Below are 11926 nucleotides of genomic sequence, written 5' to 3'. Positions count from 1 at the left end.
CGATTTTTTTGAGAAATTTTGCAAAAAAAAATAAATTGATTTATTTTAATGCCAATGGGTTGCAATGAGTTTCTTTTCACTCAAATAATGCTTGAAATAAAAAAAAAATAAAAAAAGAGTGAAAAATAATAAAAAAAATCAAAAAATAAAAAAAAATGAAAATTTTCCTCATTTTTGCACCAACTTTTGCCTATAACTCGGTCGGTATCCAACGGATCGCCAATCTTTAACTTGTGGTCGATAGATGGCACCAATGGCTACATTTTCTTCTTGGACGGCCATACCGTCAGATGTCTGTGCCAGCAGTTATTCAGGGAACCAAGTTCCTTACCCTGTTTCTGAACAATTTAGCAAAATTGAAAAATGTCATATATTTTAATGGGAATTTGTTGCAATATGTTTCTTTTCACTCAAATAATGCTTTAAACTAAAAAAAGAATAAAAAATCGGAAAAAAAAATTTCAAAAAAATTTCAACTCGAAAATTTCATAAGGCTTACCCCTTACGTTTTTTTTGAGAAATTTTGCAAAAAAAATTAAATTGTTTTATTTTAATGCCAATTGTTTGCAATGAGTTTCTTTTCATTCAAATAATGCTTTAAACAAAAAAAAGAGTAAAAAATAATAAAAAAATGAAAAAATAAAAAAAAAATTAAAAATTTCATAAGGCTATAGCTATACCTTTTTTGAGTAATTTTGAAAAAAAATAAACTTAAAGTCAATGAACAGGTGCTGCGTAGGGATCTGGTGCTCTAGGCACTTCTGGAGGATCTGCCGTAGAGTAAAGATTTGATCGGTGGTCGATGTGCCACCAACAAATCCAACTTGATAGCTTCCGACGAAATCTGTGGCAAGGGTGCAGAAGAGTATTCGGGACAGGATCTTATAAGCAGTATTCAGGACTAGTTCCACAGCTTCCACTCGCCCGGTAGTTCTTCCTGGTCCCATATCCTTAAGATCATCCGATGCATAATGGCGGCCTGCCTCTCCGGGCCCATCTTGAACAGCTCGACCACCAGACCATCGCTGTCAGCTGACTTGTTGCAGCTGTTTGAACCATAAACCATCATATCATTTAGGATTCAGTGAACTTTCGGGAAAAAATAATAAATTAAGGTAGACGAAAGGTATTACCACAAAATTTTATGTATTAAAGGAGTATTATTGCATACGGATTACAAAAAACGCCCGAATTTATGTGAAACACCTAACATTCGGTTTGCATTCAACTTGTGTGCCATCCGATCCTCTACAGTTTGTCCGAATTTTTTTTCCATCAGCACAATGTGCGACGGATCGAAAGAGAGAAAATCGTTGAAATTCTCTCAGTTTATAAAACTGGAGAGCGCCGGCTGATCGTGTTCGGAGGATCTATCGTAGGAAAGAATGAGAGTGGAAAGAAAAGTTATATATTTTCTCGTTCTCGCAGCCGCACGCTTCGCGCGCAACATAGCACTATGGGATGGACGAATGTTCCACGATCGCTGATCGCCCGGTACACGGCAGTGGGAGAGTTAATGCGCTTGTTATTTCGAATCGGACAGTGCACGGTCTAGTGGAGTGTATGCTAGTCGATCCCAAGCTGTCCCGCAACTCGTAACAGTTAAGCAGCTGTCCCAACAGTTGTTATCTTAATAGCTTAATAGCTGGTAGTGTGTAACGTCCGATTAATACCGGTAGCGAAGGTAGCTGGTATGTGCATAACGTTAGTCCACACTTTCTGCTAAAAGTGCAAGTGTGAAATGTGTTTTAGCAGTGCATGCATCTGGCGGTCAGCGATCAAATAGCGTTGAGAGTCCGAATTTCAAACCGCAAATTGACCCTCGTGCAGTGAGTTTTCAACCATTTTCTTTAACTGATGCTGCTAGAGTGTCGAGAAACCTCACCGAGTGCATACAAAACTGCAGGTCGTGGCTGCCCACTGCCCTAGTTCTGAAGCTGAACCAGTTTGTACACAGTGCCTTGGGCCTTGGTACATACACACACGGACCCGTTGGGAATCCGTTGTGCAGCTGAAGTTTTTGTGCGTTTAAGAAGTGGTTTGAAGTTTTGCAATAAAAGAGAAGAAAACCCCGCACGATAGAAAGGAATATGGGGGACAGGCACCAGGTCAGCAAAGAAAAAAAAAGTGAAGTGAAACACGAACAGAAAGGAGGGGGGAATAAAATCTTCCTTGTATCAATCAAGCTTGCAGCGTTCCTGCTGCGTGCAAGGAAGTGTCGATTCCCGCAACATGAAACTGCATGAACACCGCAAACTCAGCATCAATGACAACTAGCAAAACCCGACACGTAAAACCGGCACTGGGCGAAAGTGAAAACTAGGAAGAGAGCCCGCACCGTAACAATCAACCATTCCCAATCGCTTTTTTTCCTCCATTACCGTCTCGCTTCTTCTCACGCACTGTTTTGGGGTGTGGGGAATTGGTAAACCAAACAACAACAGCAACAAGTTGCCAAGTTTTCTCGCTTCGATTTCATTCAAGTTCCCCCAATTCGCTACATTGGTGGTGGGTGGGATTTGTGTATGGGTGTGATAGTAGTGTCGATTTTATTGTCTGGTTTATGGATCTGTGCTATGTGTGTCTCCATAGCCTGCAGGGCCTTGCATTTCGACGCATTCGTCTAGTTCTAAATACCTTGGAGCGGTGGAATCCAATTTCAACTTTCAGCATCAAAGATAAGAGACAACCTAGAGGGTCTAGCTAGTGTTGTTAGTAGTTACTGCAATTTCAGCTCAATTTGTACTTGATTTCACAACTCAACCATTCTTCATGTTTTCGTCCTGCATTTTTCCAGGATTCCTTGGATCTTTCAATATCTCTGAAGTAGCTTGTTTTAATTTTGAGAGTAGAATAGATTTTTGTTCAATAGTACCTTAACTTTCTATACTATATCATACAGTAACCCTCCATCTAGGTAGTGTACCGTAATTGTGCGTTCGGACAAGAGTCCGGTCCTACAGTCCGGTAGGTTCCCGAAAAACCTGAATTTCTGCTTTACCCTCTTCCGCCCGAGAGTGAGTGAGTGTTGACCGCTAAGTGCTTATGTGTTAACACTAGTATATCCACAGTAAACCCAGGGAAGGCCTCGGCACGAAGGTGTAGTGTTGTGAAATCCTTTCACTTCCTTATTGCGGCGGTGGCGCTCGCAACCTACCTACCATTACATGGCCAAACCAGAGCGCTGGTGTGATTATTAGAAAAGTCCACCAGATAAGGGTGTCAATTTGGAGATTCCAGCTCCAACAATTTGGTGCGACTGTGTGTGTGTGTGCGTGTGTGTGTGTTTTTTCACGTTGCCGTACTAGTGATTTACACCAAAAAACCCGAGCCTAGCCGACATCTTACCTCTCAGCATGAGGAAATGGAAGCATCCGGGTGCGGGCACGGATGGTGGTCGAAATAATACCGCACAGCAACCAACCATTGTACAGCACAGCAAACAACCGAACGTGGTGACCGGTGGCGCCACCTGGCGCAATGCGGCCATACTGCTAACCATCGCCATTACGATCAACCTCACCTGTACCGGAGTCAGCAGTCAAGGTGAGTGGATCGTTGTCGTGCACGAACTGTCCTTTCACCCTGCACGATATAGCACAACGGGTAATCAGGGCAACCTGAATGGGACGGATGACGCAGCTTTGTTTTACTTTAGATTGCCCTACACCCGTCCATTCTACTTAGCTTGGTTCCTATCTTACAAAATCATAAAGTAAACAATTGCAGAGTAAACGCTGTATAGTAGACGGGTCTGTAGCATCAAATTGTTCAATTATTGAGATAACTTCAGGAACTTCTTGATACTTGAATTCTTGTTGGAATTTCTTCGTCTTCTTCTTAAGGAGAGTCTACAAATTTTAAAGATCTTGATCCTTTCCCAATAGTCTGGTCGAATTAGCTCTCCTGAGCATGAGGAGCATGGGATATTCAGTTTGAGATTTGAGCCTAACACCTAATTTCGGTCAACTCGTCTACCTGGTTTCTCCCCCTATGGACGAAACCTTGTCCAGTAGGAGATTAGTGATAGACAAGAAAAAACCTTAGTATACGATATATTGCCACCTGTATATGTCAGATATTGGGCAGCTACAACTCCCACAATCTTGTGCACCTTGGGTTACTGACCCATCCGGTTCATTATTCCTTAGCATCGCTTGCTGAATCATTTCCAACGCCAAAGTGGCAATCATTGCGGCATTCAAACTGTAGCTCTTGGTACAATCTTCGTTTACCTTTTGTTGCATCTCTTCTCACGCAGCCGCTCATGAGGCTAGTTCGTGGTGACCGACCGATTCCTACCTCCCAAAAAAAGCGCATTAAAGTAAGCAAACCTTACAGCGACCTTACGGCGCTGTACAAGCGCTGTGCCTGCAGCAAAACGGATGCTAATGATATCACGAAACCATCATCCGTTGGAACGTGATCATGGTGGAAGTTTCAGGTGACCCACGTCTCCGAGAGACTTCGCTTGCTGAACCCCGTTCTCCGTTAGCAATTAGGCAGATCAGTTGATCTTGTAGTTGTCTTTTGCTGTCTATCTGCGTGTACGTTACAATTCAGTCTGATCGTTTTATCATTACTAAACACATCTACACACCGTGTAAGTGTATGTGTGTGTGAGTATTACAAATAACCCAAAAAAACATGAATAACGGATGCTTGGTTTCTGTGATCTTTTTTTTATTTTGTTTTGCTTAATCCATCCAACCACCCACTCAGACAAGTTCTGACCAATGTGACTAAGTTTGTAGTCGAAGAAAAAAACACAAAAACCAACAAAAAAAATGCGTACCGTCACTCCGTGAACAAAATGGCATTGGCCGCGCATGGATCGTTTTTGGAAGTGTTTCAATTAAGGTTTTCTTTCTGTTTTGGATCGCGTTTTCATGGTGGATGATTCGAACGTAAGTTCGATTTGTAACCTAACAGGCACGTATAAAGGTGTACACACACCTGAGGAAAAAAAGGAACACAAAACAAAAACACGTCGTGTTGCGCGGTCGCGTTGGAAGGGATTTGGGAAGTGAGTTGATATTCTAGAATGTGGTTGAGATAATGATCCACGTCTTTGAAAGTACCTTGACTAGGAAAAGGTTAAATAAATTGCAATCGACGTTCAAATTAGCTCAGGCGGAACGCTATATACGCGATGGTGAAACCGAACGTTTACCACCTTGCACTACTTTAGTAGTCCAAATATAAATATCGCGCACCTGTCAAAACAATGACAGATGGCGGTATTATTCTTAACCTAGCAGCTGTGTTCGATGCTAATGCAAAATATTATAGTAAATGTGATTACACATAATGAAATCTACGAATATTTTAAAACACACTCAAACTCAAACACATCAAAGTGGAATTGATTTCATTCCGCATTCACGACCGGTCAAGCTTCAAACGATTTAAACGATGCTCGTTGCTATAAAATGCTTGCTCTGGTTGTCTGTAGTTAAAGAAAAAAAAGAACTCTCTCTCTCTCTCTCTTTCTCTCTGTGCTCCCTCTGCGGAAATAGCTCACCGATCGGATAAATGCGTTCCCAGCGAAGGTCGCGCACGTTTACGGATTTCTCTCGCATGAGACATTGCACACGGGGTCGCATCGGTTAATTAGTTTCCCCAAAAAAGCAAAAGTTTGCCCCGCGCACACACACACACACACCGTACAATAGCCTCCACAGGAAAAAGAGAGAAGAAAAAAAAGAGCCTAAACTACAAAACTACACGGTGGTGAGCGTTCTCACAGGCCCCCCCGAAACGGCCCGAGAGCCCGGCCTGACCTAGAAAGCCGCAGAAATGAAAGATGACTAAAGCAGAAAGGAGAAAAGGCTTCTGCTTCTGTGTTCTCCCATACCTTTTCTTTCCAAACCCATTTTCCGTTCCACCATCCTTTTCTCCCCCCCCCCCCCAAAAGCCACCCGTCTTGTTGACGATCCGTCCTCCAGCAAGTTCGTCACTACGGAGAACGGATCTCCAGAAGATCCATCCAGCAGTGGGCAATGATGGTGACAGGGGTCCAGGTAATTGCTAAGTCACATCTTCGACCCAGTGTGTACTGATCGGGACGTATATGTAGAAACCATCCGAACCGCATACGGACGGAGTTGTAACCGCGGAGTTTGAAGAAGAAAAAAAAACTCTCTCTTCAAGCGATTGAACGTACTTCTTCTTCGCGGCGCGGCATAATTTGATGGAATGACGAATAGTTGTCCTCCTTTTACCGGGGACCGTACTCGTGATAGCGCGATACTCCCTTCCTTCCTTCTGGCAATTGTGGTGAGAAAAACGCACGTGAAAAGGGCTCTGGGAACGACCGACCGCTGGAGCCCATTCCACCCGTGCTCTTGCTAGACAATGGTCAGCGTAAAAACATGCATCCATCGAGGTTTCTAAAGGAGGGGGGTTTGGGTTTGGATAAGGTGTGCCCTTAGGATGAATAATGCCCACTGGTCTAAGAAAATCGGACAGACATACCTTTACATTGTACCGGAGGTACTGCTACCTCACTAGCGATTCGGAAGTGGGCTAGAGAATGTCCCAATAGTATAGATGGAGTGCGATAATTAAAAGCCTCACACATCGAAATGGCTGGTACTTGGACATCCGTCCACGGGTCGGGTCACAAGACTCGCACGGTCGCAAATATTATCAGGGAGTTACTGTTCCCACCGCGAGCGTACTGGAGAGGTTTGAAAGATAATTGTATCTTTCGTATCATTCGTAATTAGTAATTGTATTTGATCCAAATTTCAATTCCATCCAAGACGGATGGGAATAACATTCATTAACACTGATGCCCGATTTCTATCCACTCGCAACACGTTAGTAACGCGGCACTACACATTTATGAAGTTAATATTTAACTCCAGTTCTATTGGACGAGCTATTAGATTTCATTGGTTCGGAACTTTATGAAAACAATAAAAAGATTTGGAGCTTAGCACAGTGGAACACAATCCATCCGGATGCTTTTAAGCGCCGGTGTAGGGTTATTGGTGCTGCTTAGAAAATATTAGTTTCCAAGGTGATTTGAAAAATAAATGTTAAAAAACGAGCCGTACGTACAAATAAAACTGAAGCTTCAATTATGGGTGATGCAATTCTCCAAAGTTCAATTAGGGTTCAACAAAAAATGCGGAATTCTTCAAATGCATCCCATTAAAAACCTCATTAACTACACTAATATTGATCAGAATTCGCGATGTCCGCTTATCCGGCTATGATCACGGATAATCGGGGTTTCACTGTAATTGTAACTAAGTTAACGAAACCCGATGACGACTTTCCAATATTTTGCAAATCACTTTTTTTAAGATGAAGTCTGCCAAGTGGCCATCTCTGGAAGACACTCCCAAATTAGACCAGTTTTTTGACATTTTCCAAGGATTTTTTTCAAATGTTGTATGTTAAATTCTTTTAATTGTAATAGATTTAGCGGTATAAACTTTTTTCTTCTGGCTATCGAGACTACCAATCGAAAATGCCATATTCTGATTTTATTGCATGTAACGCTACTTATGTAACGCTACCTGAACTCCTTGATTCTCCTGGACAGATCAGTCATTTGTCAAAATATCATTCTTTCGGCGCTTTGCAGCTCAAAACATTCGAATCTCAGAGTACTCGATATACCTGTGTACTTTCTAATGACTGAATCAGTGGTTAAGTGGTAGCGACACTCATACCTACACAACCTAGTAGGCCACATAACTCAAGAAGAGTCATATTTTCTAAGAATTCGCCATCAACAATTAAAGCTGACAAAATAGTAACTTCAAAAATTAAACTAATTTACTCTGCCCTCCGCATCTTTAGTTCTTGAAGTACAGCTTCCATTCAGACGTCACTCTCGTATACTATGCGTCTTTATTGTGCCAAGCTCAAAAAATGTAATTGTTTTCATCAAGAATAAGAAATACCTTGAGACAAAGAATTTGACATCCACACTAAGCCATCATAGCGGTTCATTTTATTTCCATATTTTTTTAATGTTTTTTATTATTTTCCTTCACCGCACTGCTTTTCCAAAAACCCCATTACATTTTACCGGAAAATGAGGTTAATCAGAGAAGAAACGGAAGCGCACTATAACGTTCTGAATGGGGGGAAAGACCTTTTTTTGGGGGGAAAAATCCATTCCTCCTCTAAGCATTCAGCAACGTTGTCAACCGTTGGGTCAACCGATGGGAAAGAAAGAAACACTTACTACCATCCACGACGAGCCGTGGCAAAATTTGTGTTTTATTGCACCGTTGCCGGTACCCATCGTAAATGCTCCGGAATTTCAAATCAAGGGCAACGATCTGTTAATGGGCTGGGAAGGGCTCATTTCTGTTTTGGACGATGTCCGGGGAATGCCTTTCCCGGCAGACGAGGCATGCTTCTGCCGGTCGTCCTGTATTATTTGTGTGCCCTCGCACAAGTGCCATTGTTTAAGTACGACTGAGCGACCGAACGACATGGTTGGAACTAGACCTATCTATGCTATTCTCACCGGTCAGCGCAATTTAGCTTAATTCTTACTTTATAGCTTTCCTTCCTTTCTACCGGGTATGCTTGTCTTTCGTTTCACTTGTAAATACCACAAACTATGCGACTGTACATGTAAGATTTAAGAAGAAAAGTTGGAGAATAATATTACGCCACTTGCTGAAAGTCGTTCACAGTTTGTCGTTTTTTTGTTTGCTTTATTTATTTGCTCTTTCTGTAGGAGAGAAATAATTAACATGACACGATTTTATCGGCATGAACAGGAACTCTTCCAGCTTTCTTTTCTTCACACCTTTGATGATTCAGATATTATATTTTTTCAGATAAAAAACTCTTTAAAATCTTTTGGAAATTACATTTTAAACCAATTCTTCGTCACGCTGTAGAATGTGAAACTATATGCTTTCTAGATTTTGCCTCCGAGGTCGTACACAACGTTCTCCCTTCCTTAAGTGGAGGTTATTGGCTGGCGTACAGTATCGTGCCGGGTCCTATCGTAACGCTGTCGCCAATTCAAGTACGACCACTTCTTTTAAGCTACCTTTCATCAGACCTCGGCGAGAGAAACGGTTAGCGAACAAGTTAAGTACCACTGCAGGCCACTCACCGCCCAAAAACCGACTGTGCTCACCTGACAACCAAACTTCAGCGGTGGTGAGTACCGGGAACCACCGCTCGCCAGTGCAAAAATTGTCCACACACTCACCATTTTGTCGTCCTGGACCACACCTTATATAGAGCGAAACAGGTACCGTCACCGTGGTCCGGTGCAAAACACTCGACACAACACACGCGTTCGTTCCTGCTGTGCTGTGTTGCTAAAGGCAGTGATCGGAATTGAATTGGGTTATCAAGAAAGTATCTTCACAGTTTTAAAACAACTTGCTTGAATCTGTGACAGTTTTAATTAGGTTTATTGAAGAATTGGGGATTTCCAAAAGTTTCAACGAATGCTCAAAGATTCATGAAACCTGAATCTGAGTGGCAGTAAAACCTCAAGAAGTCTTGGTCTGGCATTTCTTAGTAATTCTTATTGAAAGAGTCATTCGAGTCATCACGAATCGACTCCCAAAAGTTTCAACGAATGATCAAAGATTCATGAATTCTGAATCTGTGTGCCAGTAGAACCTCAAGAAATCTTGATCTGACAATTCTTAGTAATTCTTATTGAAAGAGTCATTCGAGTCATCACGAATCGACTCCCAAAAGTTTCAACGATTGATCAAAGATTCATGAATCCTGAATCTGTGTGGCAGTAGAAGTAGAAGAAGTCTTGGTCTGGCATTTCTGGCTTTTCTGGACTTTATTTACCCTTAGCGAGATATCTAGTCTTGCGTACGGAGCTCCAAATCTGTGAGGATTCTTGAATCTTTGAGGATTCATACATCTTCAGAATAAAGATTCAGAGATTCAGAGGTCAAAGTTTGATGAATCTTAATCAGATTCACCCAACAATAAAAAACACCTAAGAACACAGAAATTTTATGGATTACCCAATATTTATTGGTTAACTTAACCACAAGGGAAGGTTTCTGTGCGTGTAAAGCACACCTGAATCCTTAGCAAAAAAAAACAACAAACTCACACACACACACACACCTCCTGACACTGATCAATCGTAAGCCGTGTTCTGTTTTTTTGTACAGGTAAATTAAAACTAGTTTGTCCTACCTCCGCCTTCTGCTCGATACGGATCGAATCCGAATCCAGTGATAGAATTCAGCTTCTGCCTACGCTGCAACTCGAAATGCCGTTGCAATCCATTCAGTCGCAGCAGTATAGGGCGGTGCCGGTCAAGAACATGAAGAACCCGTCGGTGCATTGCAAGCTTTTCCAAAACCCCCTCTTGTGGTAACTCTCGATTTTTCTCTCGGCAGGTGAAGGGTGACCAGTGTTGATATGGTAAGAAGTAAATAACAAAAAAAAAATACACGTACATTCGTATCCGAGTAGCTAGTGTCAAGGAAACCGCGCGCAAAGGTGACATTTAACGCAGCGTGAGGCGAACAAAACAACCCTTCCCCCGAGTCCACAGTGTGTGTGGCATAGAAGAATGAGCTCTGGTGGTGGGATTCTTGGTCTTGGATAGCAGATCTCGGGTAGATCGTTCGTTTCGTAGTTGTACGAAGCGGGAAACCTGTTTCGCAGTTGGTCTGCAAACCACGAACCTTAACTCTCACGGTTGTAGTTACAAGTCACTAAAGTTGTGGACGGAACGGGCCACAAAACCGTGGGTGGTTGTGTGCGTATCGTCCGAAAACGGAAAGACACCGAACAAGAAGAAAAATCTGGAGAAGAATGGATGAATAAATAACGTGCCACACACCGCCACCAGATCAGATTTGTTGAAATCTTCGTGCGGTGGGGGTCACTTGTACTCGGGGCCGACCACAGCCCCGAAACCACCAACACACCGATCACCGATGTATACTAGACATTACTACTACCAAACCGATGGTGATCGGTACACTTCGGTTTTCTATTTCTTCTGCCCGCACCGGTACACTACTACCATTAACTAGGCAAAATGGCAAATCAAATCAATACCCTTAGAAAAGGCGTTCTTTGATGCCGCTCGTCTGTTTATGCAGCGTAACATATTGCCACGGTACGTCTAGAAAATTACCGATCCGTAGCAAAAAAAAACAACAACAGCAAAAAAGCTAGCGAAACACTGCGCTAACTTCCTCATGCGTGGAAAGGCAACGTGGTGGAACATTTGTGGCAAAGAATCGCAAAGAACTGCTGGGTGCCGGTGCTTCAATCTTTGCATTAAGGACACGTTCGAACAGTTTTTAGCGAATGGTTGATAAACACAAAAAAAAATCGGTAGATGATTCGGTTCGGAGCGACTGAACACATTCATCAACGTGTGTAGTAAATATTTATGGAGCTTATTCTAGCTCAGCCTGCCTGCCACACATAAGTAAAAGATGATTCACGTTAAACCACGTGTTGGTGCGCTATTGTCGTTGTCCGGTCTAGTCTGTAACGCCGCTAGCAAAAATATTAAAATTATTTAAATTTACAGCAGAATCGTATAACCTGCTTTAAGAGTTTCCAAGAATTCTACATCCTTATTCAATTTTTTTTTTGAAAATCATCCTCAACTAACCCGTCACGAGACATTGAATCCTTCTTACCTTCTTTGTCATTTGATTGGTTTTTTATTCCGTTTTTTTTATTTGTTTGTTATGGTTAGCAATAATTTTTTCGTTCACTGCACGGTTCGTCGCTTGTTGCCGCTCATGTCTTTCGTTTCAGCACAATATTGTTATTCTATGATGGTTTTTAATTTTTTTTTATTTTTTGGCGAAACGAGGCAGCCAGTCTGATTGGGATTTAGGATATAAAAACTATATTCTTAATTTTGACTAAATTTGACGCATTTTTGTTCTTTTTTTTGTTGGGATTTTTTGAAAATTAATTGATG

The 11926-nt window shown here is 42.0% G+C and overlaps 1 protein-coding gene across 3 annotated transcripts in view; it reads left to right on the top strand.

Annotated features, from left to right (window-relative positions):
• Positions 1 to 618: 618 nt before the first annotated feature.
• LOC125772386 (sushi, von Willebrand factor type A, EGF and pentraxin domain-containing protein 1) overlaps positions 619 to 11926 on the top strand; it is a 30807-nt gene continuing 19499 nt past the window's right edge. The window contains exons 1-2 of one of the 3 annotated variants that reach the window (XM_049444078.1): positions 619 to 1684; positions 2903 to 3546. In XM_049444078.1, the coding sequence (XP_049300035.1) occupies positions 3357 to 3546 (190 nt within the window). In that variant the 5' untranslated portion in view covers positions 619 to 1684; positions 2903 to 3356. Of the gene's footprint in view, positions 1692 to 2902; positions 3547 to 11926 lie in introns of all 3 variants that reach the window. The other 2 variants (XM_049444088.1, XM_049444067.1) reach the window with 2 other exon arrangements.

This window comes from Anopheles funestus, chromosome X, assembly GCF_943734845.2.
Source record: "Anopheles funestus chromosome X, idAnoFuneDA-416_04, whole genome shotgun sequence".
Taxonomy (NCBI): Eukaryota; Metazoa; Arthropoda; class Insecta; order Diptera; family Culicidae; genus Anopheles; species Anopheles funestus.
The sequence above is the reverse complement of the archived record's forward strand: the minus strand, read 5'-3'. Positions and strand labels throughout refer to the sequence as shown.